Raw genomic sequence first — 15,462 nt, 5'->3', positions numbered from 1 at the left:
TGTGTTGTAGGGCTTACTTTGTGTCACATGATGTCCAAGCACTTAAAATATTAAGTAGCTTAATCCTTGCGATAATCCTAGGAGATATGTTATCTTCCCTATTTTATGGATCAGGAAATGGAGGTGTAGAGAGGTTAAGTAACTTGCCCAAGGTCACACAGCGAATAGCTGGTGAAGTAGGGCTTAGAATTCAAGCAGCCCAGGGCCCTAGCTCTTAATGACTGCAATGCATTGTTCTTCACTGATTTAAAATTTTCAGCCATTTGGATGGCAATTGAGTTTTGGTTCCTTTTGTACTGCCTTTGAAATATGGGTCTACCACATATTAAAAATAAATGTCATCAACAGAACTGTAAAGTTAACTTTTTGCTAGGGAAGACTGTCTTAAAAACAGCATCATTTAAGACAGAGAGCTGATTTTCTTATTGCATGTTATCTGTATATGCTTATTGAGAAAGGACCTGAAGGATTCTTTTTTTTTTTGGCAATTATTTTTCACTTAATTGCTACTAAAGTGGAAGTAATGAAATATATCTTAAATCTTGATAAGATTAGTTTTTTTTTAAAGAAGCCATTGTAGCTTTTTCTTTGAATTTCTTTTTTTCTTTGAACGATGGAGACAAAGATAAATTAGCCACTTTAATATATGTAGCTGGTGATTATTTGAAAGTATTCTTGAAGACTTATTTTTCTTCCTGTAATAAATCTCATTCTGCTGATTGGAAGCCCATTAACTGCAATGACTAGTGTTGAAGTTAATAAAGGAGTGGAGGTCTTCGAAGGCTGTCATCTTCTGGTTTGTTCATCTGTGTTCACTTGCAGATCTGATTACCCTTTGGTATCCTTTGGCAAGAGGAGGCTATGAATGCTCTAGAGTTCTACTGAAAAAGACTTTTGGACCAATCTTATAAATTGTTGCACTGAGTGACCCAGAAAATCTTACGTGGTAGATTACGGATGAGAGATCTAGAGAGGAGACAGAGATTTTTCCATTGTCACCACTGTCGTGTGATTTTGTACAGTAATGTCCCCCCCTGCCAACAAGATGAATTGTCTCAGTGGAGTCATTACCTAAGTGACAGGATGATGACATGGTCTAGGCAATTTTCCCAAAGTGTAGGGTAAATTCTTCTGGGCACTGTCGATCTTGAAGCTGGTTTCCCGACCTAATGCTCGTTGACATTGAATCGCGCAGTAAGGCAGGTATTTCCTTTTCTTTTTATTCTTGATCTTTCTGTTGATTCAAGGAGAAAGTTCATTTCGCACCCCCCTGCATCTTTAACATCTCTCCAGTCTTTCCAAATCTCCTTTCGTGACAGTGAACAAGCAGCCCTTGTAGACTCTCAGCTTTGATTGGCAACTGTATTCAGTCAGAAGGTGGTTTCATTGGTTTAGTCTGTATAATTCTCTTCCAGTTTTGACAGGGAATACTGACTTTCTGTTTATAGTGAGGATAAGGTATTTCTTTTAAAATTCATTTTATTTAGAGAAAAAAGGGTGGGTCAATCTAAAAACAAGTACTAGAGAATATAATGCAGGTAGTAAGTAGATATGGCAAAATTGTGAATTTGGCAGAGGAATGATAAAATCTTGGGAAATATTGATCTAATATCTGCTGTAATAACATAGATATCCAGTCTCTTGCTTGAAACTATTGGGACTAGATTTGTTTCGGAATTTAGAATTTTCAGATCTTTTTGGGATAGTGCTTATAATATGATATGACTGGCAATGCCATCATCCAGTGTGGTAGTATTTCTACAGCAAAATGTATGAATATTCACACCAGGTGAGGTAAATAAAAACTAGACATGGCCTCATGTGGTTCAGGTCAAATTTTGCACCAAATATGTTTATGAACCAAATTTATGAAGAAGAGTTGAGATTTTCAGAGCTTTCTAGATTTCAGAATTGGAGATAAGGGATTAAGGACCCATCTTTGTTAACAAATTACATCATTGTGATCAAATTACACAGAAAATAAATTAAACCCCAGCTTAGCCAAAGTTACCAATTGTGATGGCAGATGTTATAGTGTGTAAACTTAAAACATCATAGAGCAGTTTGGGTGCCTGGGTGGCTCAGTCGGTTAAGCATCTGCCTTTGGCTCAGGTCATGATCCCAGGGTCCTGGGATCTAGCCCCACATCAGGCTCCCTGCTCAGCGGGGCATCTGCTTCTTTCTCTCCCTCTGCCCTTCCCCCCTGCTTGTGCGCACTCTCTTTTGCTCATGCTCTCTCTCAAATACATAAGATCTTAAAAAAAAAACATTGTAGAGCACTTAAACTAGATTAATTATGCTTCAGAGGGCCATGTTGAGTTATTCATGACTGTTTTTCAAACATTCTGTAAAATGACATTTAAGCACGTATTTTCTTCAGAACATGTTGAAAGCATTTTGTCAGGTTCTTGATTTATAATCTTTGGAACGTGCTTTTACTTTGTGTAATTACAATGAAAGTATATAGTAATTGATCATAAAGGTAATACTTGTGAAGTATTTGTGGACTTTGTCATAGTGCTAGCTATATAAATTGATAAAAGAAGACATTATGGATATAAGAAAATGGTTTCCATTTACACTGTATATTTACTTGAGAAGCTTGATGAAATCTTATTTTGGTGTTCTGTGGTCAGCAGGTAGGTTAAAATACAGAATCTGAAACTGATGCCATTTGGTTCATACAGTTGATATATTTTTGTAACTTTTATAATGTCTTCCAGCAGAAGTACATCAGCCCAACAGTTACTAATCTTTTTTCATTTTCTGATTCACTCCTATGGGCTTACCTGGCTTTTATGCTATGACATAGGACGGGTGGTGAGATTAGGGCTATTTTTGATAGAACAGGGGCAACACTATTCCTTTTGTGTCCCCTTGAGAACATATGCTGGAATGTCAGGGAGGATGACATCTGCTACAAGTACACCTTTGAATTCACCCTACTAAAGTCATTTACAGACACTGATAATTTACTATTACTATAACACTAAGATAGTATTAATAATACTGATGGTAACACCATATTCTTAGTATCAGTAACCTCACATTGAACATGCCTGAAATAACTGTTAATAACAAAATGTAGTAACACTGACAATATTCATTGAGCTCTTGCTAAATGCTAGGCATGTATTTAGTGCTTTCCCTGTTTGAACTCATTTAACTCTCATACCCCACGACAGGGAAAGCATCATGATAATCTGCTTTTATAGATGAGGAAACTCTGTAAAGGTAGTGAGCCAAAGTCTGAGGAAATGAGGCATTCTGGCTCCACTGTGTTTTACTGCCTTCAACTTCCTGTTCCCTACTAATACAGTAGCACCTCAACTCTTTGGAACTCAACTTTGAGCAACCTCATCTATTTGTAGCAAAGCCGAGAACACGGAAACAAAAACATTTCGATAATTAAAAAAGAAGCAACAATCTCTATAAGAGTATGCGTATTCATTCAGAACTCCTAGACTGCGTACTGTCTTTGGTCCGTTAGTAAAGGGTATGGAGCCTGAACACTGCAGTGGCCTTGAGGCTTGTAGTACAATCACAAATGCTTCCAAGTTATTGATAAAGTAAAATGAACTTGTAGTACAATCACAAATGCTTCCAAGTTATTGATAAAGTAAAATGAACTCTAGTTTTATCTATTAGAAATTGAAAGCAGAAATCGAATGATTTTTTGGGTGCCTGGGTGGCTCAATTGGTTAAGCGTCTGCCTTCGGTTCAGGACATGATCCCAGGGTTCTGGGATCGAGCCCTGCATTGGACTTCTTGCTCAGTGGGGAGTCTGCTTCTCCCTCTCCCTCTGCCCTTCCCTCCTGCTTGTGCTCTCTGTCTCACATGCTGTCTCTCAAATTAAAAAAAAAAAAACAAACTAATGATTTTATAAAAAATCTCTTATGATTGGAAAAATAGTGCTTGAAATGGGCACATACTATCTATAACTATTCTTTAGGTTTTAGATAACTGAGAAGGTTTGAATGTAGAACAGAAAATACATGCACATAGATATTAATAATGTGAACACATTTAAAAAATTCAGTCTGCATTTTTTTTAACTGTTCGATTAAGAAGGTAAAGTTTGGGGTGCCTAGGTGGCTCAGTGGGTTAAGTGTCTGCCTTCAGCTCAGCTCATGTTCTCAGGGTCCTGGGATGGAGCCCCACGTTGGTCTCCCTGCTCAATGGGGGGTCTGCTTCTCCCTCTCCCTCTGCCCCCTGCTTGTTCTTTCTTTCTCTTGCTCTGTCTCTCTCTCTCTCAAATAACAAATAAAATCTAAATTAAAAAAAAGAAGGTAAAGTTTGACTGTAAAATAAATTACATTTACTTTTTTTCTGTCCTGTTGTCATTTTTCCTCTAGATCACTCTTTTGATGTCTTCAAAAAATCCAAGCATCCCCCAACATTCTTTGCTGCAGGCCGACTCTCTGGTGTGCTGAATGGAGGTGATGAAGTTTATGCTAACTGTATGGTGATAGATCAGGTAAGGCGTGACGGGTGTTACCAGAGGGATCTTGCTCTCTTTCCAAAACCTGAGTAAATGAGAATTATAGTCATCATTGTGTTGCTCTGAAAATTTCAGCCTAAGTGTGGCCCTGGTGATGCTCCAGTGGAGCTTCATCATATGAGCACTTAACTTAGGTTTTCCTTTCATGCACAGCACTTGTTACCCCACCAAGAAGAACTGTAGGGAGGGGTCTTGAGACAATGTCAAGTGAGAAGAGTGTGAGAGCTCTTGCATGGAGCCAAAATAGGAAGTGACAATTGGGAAGCTAGTATCTTCTCTACAGCTTTTCAACAAAACAAAACAAAACACAACTGTGTATATGACCTGATTAAGTAATATTTGTATTCAAATTCAGCAGTTATGAGCAAGAGCTTGATGCCAGCCCCATATAATGCTGTCATATACATTACTTCTTTAATCCTTGTAACACACCTATTAACATATACTAAGATTATAGAGCTTTAATATTAAAAGAGAATGATGTTTAAAAAAAAAAAAGAGACTGTTGTTATACTACAGGGAAGTTGGAACCCTTTAGAATGCTGTACCCAGTCTCTGACAGAGGTTTGTGAGTTAGATCTCACAGAGGCTTGTGGTTTGCATGTGCGTCGATATATGGATTTATCCTTTATTTTCTCTAGCTCAGCGATTCTCAAATTTTAATATTTATAAAAATTAAAACACAGTTTTAGATCTGAAGATTTCTATGCTCTGCATATGATTTTATGGTTGATTTTAGAGATTTTCAAGGGTAATTTTAACAAAGCATAATTTTTTGCCTTCTCCACAGACTTCCAAACCTAATCCCCATATAAGATGCACCATATATATGCTTACTGAGCAATAAAGAAATTTACCCTTTTTGTTGTTGTTATTATGCATATATTGTACCCTGTCACTTAGAGATGTTTTCTGTGATATAAACTTTTCTGTCTAGTAGATCTCAATTTCACCCTTTGAGTCAAATATCTTGGTTTTTTTCCTTTTCTGTTCCAAACATTGTTACATCAAATGCATAGTATAAAAGGTATAGATTGGGCTGATATTCAGGATGACAGAGGGAGCAGTCAGAATGGACATCAGCTGTAAATACCTGGTATAGTTTTTTTGGCATAAAGTAGCTGAATGTCAGCCCTACTTATAGAAATCTAGGATGAAGCAGAGGTTAGGACAAATAGGGAGTTTTGGGGACATTCTTTGGAGATACAGGGCAGTTGTGTTTGGTGTGCTCTAGCCACATTCTGATTCTAATGGTTGCTCTATTTTCTCAGCATTTAAGTGAACTACTTGAGTCCTTATCTCTATGCTCTAAGCCTCAGTGAATACTGCAAATATTTCACTTACCTCAAGTAGCTAAAACTGTACATGCTTCAGTATTACATGGGGAAAACTGTGCTGTAAGATACATTAAACTTGCAAAACTTCCCAAACCAAAGATGAGGTTAGAATATAATTTCTGTTTCAGAATATCTTGAGATAAGTATTGCTTTAATAACATGAAACATGCATTTCAAGAGAACTCAAACAGCCTAACTGATAAACCGAAATGTAGTAGAGGATTGCTGAATTTGTGCAATGAAAACAGAAATAAAACTAAAAGTATGGATACAAATCACGAAGTTCACTCTGTCCGTGTAGTATAGTTATAGGATTTCTTTTACTCTTTCTATGTCTATTTGAATAGCAAGGATGATAACGAGTCCAAATTCTGCATATTTAAAATAATTGCTATCAGTATCTGAGAAGACTCTTGTCTCATTTCCTTCTTCTGCCTCAACCTGGCACAGAACTGTAAAAAAATTGGTAGCTTGTTTGTGATGCTGTTTCCAATGAATTCTCAGTTATCAACCTACCTAATGAGGAAATATATGTGGTAGAAACTACTTTGAAAATTACTCTGTCATATAAACTACTTTGAAAAAAAATTCATTTTATTTGGACATCATTTCAAGCCTGTGTAATTCAGTACAAAGCATACATGTATGTTCTTTATAAAAATTCCCCAAATGTTAATATTTTATCACATTTTTGCTTAACTATACTCTGAATAGTATGTTTCTGTACATGCAAATGATGAAACTCAGTATATAATATTAACCATTTCATGCAAATTGAAAATTTGGTGCCTTTTTATCCCTCAGTCTTTCATGGTGTATATTTCCTAAAAAACTTGGTCATCCTCTTACTAAGCATCTATAGTTACCCAAATCAGGAAATCACCATTAATATAGTAGTAACTGTCTGCAGACCTTGCTCAATTTTAGCCAATCATCCCAATGTTCTTTGTAGCAAGAGAAAATTTAGTTGTCCTATCTCTTGAGTCTCTTATAATTTGCAAGAGTTCCTTAGTATTTGTCTTTTATGGAGTGAATAGTTTTGAAGAATACAGATCAGGATTTTGTTTGTTTTTGTCAGAATGTCCTTCAATTTTGGTTTGTTTGATAATTCCTCATGATTGGATTCAGGCTATGTCTGGTAAGCAGGATTATTACAGAAGTGATGTTGTGTCCTTCTCAGTGCATTGTGTCATGAGGCACAGGAAAATAATTTGTCCCATTACTTATCTTTGATTTACCAAGTTTGTTTTCAGTAAAATTACTATCTTCTTTTTAAAGTATTAACTGTCTTGCAGGAAGAGAGTTTGAGTGTCTATACATCTCCTGTTACTCAGCTGACTCTCATGCACTGGTTTGGGCATTCCTTGATTGTTTTTGTCATAGTAAATTATTAGGATGATGAAGATTTAGGACTCTACATTTTTCCCTTTTGCTTCTTTCTCCCTTTGCTACCCTGTCACCAGACAGTGTCATCCTTTTTCTTGTTGCTGTCTTCTCCCTCAGAAGTGATGCCTTTGATGACTGCCACCTCAGATCACTGATATTTTTAAGCCCCTTCCTTAAATCAAGGATTGTTTTTCATAGGTGTAGGCTGCACTTTCTCTTTCCAGTGCTGATTTTAGGTTGGTCTTAGGCCCTCCATTAGCTCCCTCTTTTCTCTGCTGTGTAGAATTTTCCAGACCTCTTATATTCTGTACATAGGCTTATGGCAGCAGTATAACAGGTTGCTTGCTGAGATTTGGTGTTAATTTTATTATTTACAGATAATTTGACGTTTGGGGCATTTTGTGTTTTCTAGTTAAGTCCATTCATCTTAGGTAGTTTTATTCTTATTTTAGTTTGTAGTTTGTTTTGTTTTTTTGAGAGTCAGGTTTATGTGACCACCACTACCTTGGTTATCCAGATTCCTATAAACTACTTTTTAAATAAACCTGCCTACTCCTTAGTTTTTGCTCAAGTATTTAAAATATATCCCCCTTTGAGTCAGTGGCTCACACAATCTTCAAAGCATAGTCCATTTTTGGTTTCTTGGTAAAGAACAACTTTATAAAACACTCACTTGGTCTTCTTCCTTTTGTGAATGGTGGGATAGCAGCCAAGTGAACAAAAGCATCATGAAAGGATTCTCTGCTTACATAAAACAAAACAAGAACAAACAAAACACGGTAAAAAAGGTGGAAGCTTGTTCAGTTGGGAAAATTTTATTCTCAGTTCAGCCAATCTCTCCTGCTTTTGCTCAGCAAATATTTTTCGTTCAACTACCAGGTTGGTGATTTGGATATTAACTACATTAATATAGAAGGAATCACTACAAACGCCTGCCCTGAATCCATGGGTTCTACTCTGGGACCTCAGAACTGCAAGCATATCATTGCTGCTGAAACCAGCCATGGAAAGTACCCACTAAGTGAGAACAAGGAAGTGACCTCAAATACTGAAGCTCAGCAGTCCTTCCCGTCACCAACTAGTTCATATGCTTCCAATTTTAATCTTTCCTTTGGTCATCATGGATTTGAAAAGGAACAAAGTCATCTGAAGAAAAGAAGGTAAGGTGCTATATTCTAGAGGAGAAGTGTAGAAGATCAAAGAACCTTGTAGCTGGACTTGTGAAATTATATTTTATTATATCTTATTGTCCCCACCACTTTTATCTCTACATCAAAATATTGCCCCCTTTCAGATTCCTATATTCCTTGACTTGAAAGTAAGATATAATAGAGGAAAACCACGATGAAATAACATTGTACACTTGGTAGGCAAATATTTTAAAGTTACCATATTTTGGTGCAAGTGTATACAATGGAAACACTTATATACAGTTGATAGGAGTGAAAATTGTGTAATAACTTTGGAAAATAATTTGGCATTATCTAATAAAGATGTTCTGTCTCCTCCAAAAAAATGTAGGAATGAGGACAAAGGACTTATGATCCAAGAAAGCCCCATTTTGGCCCTGGGATGGCAGCGGGACTCTTCCTTCAGTGGGTGTCAGGCTCGGAGCATGTAACATGATTGATAATGAACTCAAAGTGAAATGTACCATGAAGAGGCTGAGGGGCTGAGAGGCTGGGAACTTCTCATGAAGGAGAAATTTGGGGGCACACAATAAAAACTGAGGTTAACACAGAGACCTAAACCCTAAATTTTCTAAGGTTTAAAACATTTTGGTGAAAGTAAAATATGCACAATACATAACTGTATGTTACTGAAACTTTGATGTTTTGAGAAGCTACAAGGGGAATATAAGCAAAGCAACATTTATTTTAAACTGCGTAACAAGAAGAAGAAAATGAGATGATAGAAGAGTTTATTTCATTCTAAAACTTATATTTTGAAAACCTTTTTTGTTTTACCAACATTCATAGTAAGAAATGCTTATCACACCATGACACCCCATCACATAAATACACAAAAAATTTAAATAAATGTTTTATGAAATAACATGTGGAATGAATTCTTATATTTTCTATTCTACACTATTTTAAAAGAAAAATATGGTCACAACCTACAATGGATTTCATGTTTCACTAATGGGATCTTGAAAAGTAGTATTGTAAAATGAGAACTGAGAGGTAATCCTGAAGAATATGATTTATGATAACAAATAGCTTACCTTAATAACTTAGTGAGGAAAAATAGTAGCCCAATTTAAATTAGTAGAAAAAGAAATGTTTTAGGGGTATCTCGCTGGCTCAGTTGGTAGAACTTGTGATTCTTGATCTCAGGTTTGTGAGTTCGAGCCCAACCTTGGGTGTAGAGATTACTTAAAAATAAAATCTTTTTTTTTTTAAAGAAATGTTTTAATGTATAGTGTGCAAGGTAAAATAATCCCTGATACTTCTAGCATGTACTCACAATGATGGAGAAATGCTGTATATAACTGGAAAGACTTTTGTTAAGTTAGAATATGATGGCAGGCAGCCAGCCATTTGAACTAAAATTTATTTGTATTAATAAAGTTAAAAGACACATCACAAGATCACAAGCTGAAAGAGAACTACAGAGGCACAAGGCATCAGCAGACCTTTAACAACCACCCCCCCCCACCCCTAAGGGCTCTGTTTACTCTCAGACTATCGTTGAATTAAGGAAACTACATAGCACCTTAGTATATCTCTAATTATATTGCTGTAACATTCAGAACACCAGCATTTGCCAGAAGGTATTTCTTCACACTAAGCTTTGTTTTTTTATGAGAAATACTTTTATGGACTTCAACATTCATGTGTTGAATTAAAGTGTGAGGTCCACCTCTAGTTTGTTCTCTGCTCAGTGCCAAGGTTAAGTCTTTCAATGGGTTCTGAAAGGAGAAAGGACCCTACTTTGGAAATCCTCAGTGATGCCAGTTGTGGCCTTCACTTCTGTGTTTGCTGGTGCCCCAGAAGGCCCATGCAATAGTTCAGGATTCGAGAGTAACCTAAGTGTTGGTATTAGAGACATGTGTATTATAGTCTCTTTGGCAAGTGTCATAATTTATTACATGGATATTCAGTGGGCACTAAATAGCTTATGGATTTTTAAGAAAAATAACCACAGTGGATTCATTCAGAGTTTCACTTTCTGCATCATATTTCATAATCAAGATGGTTTCATTGTGGGTTATTAAAATTTTAACTCCAGAACTGCAACAATGAAAGAAAAATACATTTAAAAATGCATCCAGCATTCACATGCCTGTGGACGCTCTTGGCCTTAGAATTTGAGTGGTTTAAAATATAAATGTTACGGAATGAGCCAGGAATGTGGAAGGTCACATTCTTTCCTTTTAATTTACTGGTTATTAAAGTTAAATTAGGAAAGAACAGCGGTCGTTGAGCAGAAGTACTACCTGTTTCTGAGGTGGATTGCTCAGCTAAAATCTCTAAAAATGATAATCTAACATGACACATTTGGGAGCCCACTTGACTCATGTTGACTCAGGTCTTGCCATCAACTCGGATGTGAGACCTTTGCAGTCTGTCCTTGAACATGTCTCACTGCCCAAGCTTTCTAGTCCCCTGCTGCATAGTTTCACTTGCCATCCCCCAGAGGCCTCCCAAACAACCGTGGGGTTCTGTTTCTTGCACAGTTTTAATATTCGAAGGGTAACTACTTAGGGCCTGTAGTAATTACATTTATAAAACAAATAGGATAGTACTAGCTTGCACCAGGTTTTGTTTCTTAGAGTACTCGCAATGGTTTCTGCTAGGTGGAAATGTTCGTTTGGGGAAACATAACATTTTATTTAAAAAGGAGGAGATTTGGGTGGGGGGAGGATAAAAATTGAAAATCTCTTAGAAATTTTGTTAGAAACGTTTTAAATGAGTATCCGTTGCACCTTCTGCCAAGGAGAGAATTTGAATGGAGAGAAATAGAAACCAGCAAGTCTGTCGGTCAGTCTGTTGGCTTACGTGATTATTTATTTACTTCCTCTGTGCTTTAGTTCTAGCCTCGATGCCCTGGATGCCGACAGTGAAGGGGAAGGGCATTCTGAGCGGTCACACATTTGCTACACTCCAGTGTCTCAGAGTTCCTCAAGAACTGGGATTCCTAGTGGGGATGAACTGGACTCTTTTGAGACCACCACTGAACCAGATTTTATTATCTCCAGGACAGAGTCCCTTTCTTTATCAAGTAACCTGCAGTTGAAGGTATTCTTATTAGTATTAATTTTGTTTATTGTAAGCTTAGGAAGCTATGTTATCTAAAGCAGTCCACCTCTATCCAAAGGGCAAATTATGTTTCATTCACATGTGTGAACTTTTTTTTTTTTTTTTTGGAAACTCATGAGCTGTCTGATTGTCTTTTTAATCTCTCCCACTCTGTTTAATTTATATAGTCCTTAAAATGGTGGGTTTATGTTTCATTAATTCACCATCAGTACATACAATCTTTCACATACTTGGAAAATTTTGCTGTTTTATATAATGATTTCTGCCAGCATCCCTTCAGCAGAGGGAGAGATCTTGTTTGCTCAAATACATTTTTACTTGGCTCAGATGATAAGGTAAGTAATATTACAGGCAAAGGTGATATTTGTTGAGCATTTCTGGCTACACGAACTAATGTGGGACACCATAAACTTTGTCAGTTTTTCCATAGGAGAGGACTTTTCTCTCATATACGTTTTTCACATTACAGTTTAGTTATGGTTGTTTTCTGTTTGTTTGTTTGTTTTTGTTTTTTTTAAATAATGAACTCTTCCAACCTTGAAGACAAAGCCTTTTTGTGTTTGCACATGTGTTTTCTTCCTTTTCGATTTCTATTGTCCACTTGTTTTCTTTTTAAATTAAGTTTACTCCCATAAAACAATGTGTGCTGTGTCCAAATTTCTCTTACTGTGAATATCTGGTGGTTATGATAATGCTTTATTTTTGTAGTGTACTCTGCAGTATTTAAAACATGAGTTAGACATATATGAAATTTATAATTTTCTCTTAGCTGGGACATAAGTATTACTTTTAATTTTTGAGTAAATGAGGTTTTGGAGAGATGAGATGTCTCGTCCAGGTTGCCCCCGCTTGGTGATAGATTGAGTACTCAATCCAGGCCTTCTGAATGCAGTTCCTGAATCCTTCCCCTCAGCTCTGAGGCCTGGAGAGTAGTTATGATATTTTGAACCTGAATGTCATGTGGTATTTCTGGATGATAAGAAATGGGTATGGTTGTTAATGTAGATACTTCTTTGCATTTTGAATGGAATTGTGAAAAAGTTCTCATTACTTGGAAGGAAAAGTAATTCAGTCTTTGTGAATCAGTTCATGCTGTTCACTTTCAGTAAGACTCCGTCCTATAAAATGTATCTTGCCTTGCCTCTGTAATTGCCCTGTGTAACTTTTTGCCAAAGAATTCTGGCTAATTTTCAAAGTTCCATGGTTATGAAAAATAATTACTATACATGACTTAAATGCAGGGGGTGACATTTGGCTCTGGCACTCTGTGACTAGTCACCATTAAGGGTATAGGACAGCTCAAGCTGTCTGATGTCTAGAACCAGCGGGCCCTCCCTAATCAGACATTCAGGAGCCAAGGCCCAAGGCCCTTTGTGATGGGGGCAGGCTTCTGTTTCAGCTTTCCTCCAGGCTTGTTAACTAAACCAGTGGACTTAGGGAAACTATGTTTTCACTTAGGGAGAATAGAAGCTACCAGTGCTTGTGAAGGATAGTTGCTAATGGCTTAATTTCAGTAACAAATTTTGCATGACTTTATTTTATCTCTAAGTGATATCTTAAAAACAGATGAATGGGATCAGTCGAAAGGCCACTAGGTCCCTATTGGACGAGAGTCGGGTACCATAAATGGCTTTATTGGTGTTCTATTGCATACTCATTTAAATTTTCCAGAACATGTCAGATAACCATGTTTTATCTTGCCATCTTACATTGTCACATATGTTGCAAATATAATGATAAAAACAGTCTGTAATTGTGAAAACAGTAACAAAAATATAGGTCACTTAAAAAAATTAAAGGTACATAAATCAGTGAAATTCAGATACCATCTCAGGAAGTGCTATATGGAAAGCTTTTTGAAAGGTGGGCACAGACTGGGAGGAATTGTACATTGACCTGATGCATTCTTCCTGAGAGGCTGCAGCTAACATTATAAATTTAAATAGCTGTTTGGATGTTAAAAAAAACTCTTGTAAGTGGCAATTCTTCTAACTTCTAATAATTATGAAATAAAAAGCTATCAATTAATATGGAATTTTGCTTGGATACTACAGTGTAAAATACCAAACCCCCCCAAAAAAAACACCCCTGCCTGATAACAGAGGTGAAAAAAAGTGACTCATTGTTGAATATGCAGAGAAAAAATCATTTGACATAATTTTTCACTTTTAACCAACTTGATTAGAATGTCATAATTGCATTTTAAAGTATATATGGGGCAGGAAGCTCAAGTTTACTAATGTATTGAAAAGACAGTAAAATTTTAAAAGTTGTGGTAGGCGAAGAAAAACAAAAAATGAGGTTACATCAGTAAGATTCACATTAACTCTTTTTACAGAGATGCTGTTTCAATAACATTTGTGGTGAACATATACTTTCAAGTCCTCTGTAGAATTTTTTTAAAAAACTTTCGTATGATTTCTTTTAGGAATCCTTGCTTTCTGGAGTCCGCTCACGTTCTTACTCCTGCTCATCACCCAAAATTTCTTTAGGAAAAGCTCGGTTGGTGCGTGATTTTACAGTGTGCAATTCTAGTGAAGGTAAGCATTCTTTACCATTTGGTCTTGAGAGCATTCTATTCCAGGGCAGATTTTCAGTTAGCAAAAGTGTATAAAATACACAAAAGTAGCAGGCAATTTTCAATTTCATTTTCATAATTGATTTTTCTAGGCTTAGCAAAATCCTTTTCTCATTGGATATTAGTCAAGATATAGATTTCATTTTGATGAAAATACACATATGTACATACCTCTCTGTTGCTTTATTTTTTGAACGAAGTGTTTTCCTCAAGGACAGTGGAAATGAAAATTTATTCTAGGTTCATCATTATGAGAGCTTTAGAGGATTTTCAGGAAATCATAAAAAATTACTTTGCCCTATGTGTAAATTGCTGAAATCTAACTAAAACAAAGCATAGCAAAATAGATTTGTTCCCTTTCTGTATTTAGCAAGGGACTTGAGAGAATTGCAGTAAAAGCAAAGAGTTGAAACATCAGTAAATGTATCTCAGCATTCTTTGGGGCAATGTAAACAACCAGAACTAAAACTTTGATACAATAGAAGTTTAATTTATACACTTTTAGAAAGTGTGCACATCATAAACCTACAGCTTGACAGATTTTCAAAACTGAATTCAGATTAATAAACAGAATAATTATGGGCAACTCAGGGCTGCCCTTGTATCTCCTTTCAGCCACAATTCCAATTTTTTACTTTATTTTGAAACAAAGGTATTTCTGTACATAATATATTTTGTAGTAATTATATTTAAAGACATATTTGATAGTATTCATGTCCATATGTAATATAAAGCATGATAATAAAATGTTTGTTAGTATATTAATGCTTCACTTGCCTATTATCCTTAAGAGTCTTAAAAGACTCAGAAAGCAAGATGTGCCCAAGTATTTGTGGTTTCCTATTATAGAATATTTAAAATAGAATTTATTTCACAAGTTTTTTCTCTTCTTTTTTTACTTATTCTTCATTACATTATTGTTGCCATTTTTATGCCATGTGAAGCAATACTGACAACAGAATCTTTATGGTTGGAACTGCCATCCTAAAACAATGACTTACATATGGGAGGTGTTCAGTAATTATTTGTTGAATGAAGATACATAGAGCACAAAACAAGTGCTAGGTTTTGTGTTGTTGTTGTTGTTGTTTTCCTTTTTCTTTCTGGGAATCCTTGCTGGAAGAGGAGAAAGCAAGTAAACATGATTTAAATTTTTGGAACGTGGAATGAAGAAAAGGACTAAGAGAAAGAAAAGATACAGCCACCTTGAGAGGACAGGAAAAAGATGGATTAAACTTGCCCTGGTTTTTTTTTTTTTTAATGTGTAGATAGATATATAGATATATCATGAGTCTTTCTGGGATCTCCAGGTCTCCTTAACCTTGGTTTAGGTTAGGATTCCTTTAATGGCACCTTGACATCTTTTCACTGATGGTCCTAGATAGGGAACTAACT

At 36.0% G+C, this 15,462-nt stretch overlaps 1 protein-coding gene across 8 annotated transcripts in view; it reads left to right on the top strand.

Annotated features, from left to right (window-relative positions):
* ARHGEF28 (Rho guanine nucleotide exchange factor 28) overlaps positions 1-15,462 on the top strand; it is a 324,502-nt gene that overhangs the window by 223,407 nt on the left and 85,633 nt on the right. For all 8 annotated transcript variants that reach the window (XM_073905343.1, XM_073905344.1, XM_073905346.1 and 5 more), the window contains 4 exons: positions 4,356-4,477; positions 8,104-8,384; positions 11,261-11,468; positions 13,918-14,029. In XM_073905343.1, coding sequence (XP_073761444.1) covers positions 4,356-4,477; positions 8,104-8,384; positions 11,261-11,468; positions 13,918-14,029 — 723 coding nt within the window. The remainder of the gene's footprint in view (positions 1-4,355; positions 4,478-8,103; positions 8,385-11,260; positions 11,469-13,917; positions 14,030-15,462) is intronic.

This window comes from Callorhinus ursinus, unplaced genomic scaffold, assembly GCF_003265705.2.
Source record: "Callorhinus ursinus isolate GAN/ISIS: 27379988/994484 unplaced genomic scaffold, GSC_fseal_2.0 scaffold23, whole genome shotgun sequence".
In the NCBI taxonomy this organism is placed as follows: Eukaryota; Metazoa; Chordata; class Mammalia; order Carnivora; family Otariidae; genus Callorhinus; species Callorhinus ursinus.
Note: the sequence above shows the minus strand (reverse complement) of the source record. Positions and strands in the feature narration are given on the sequence as shown.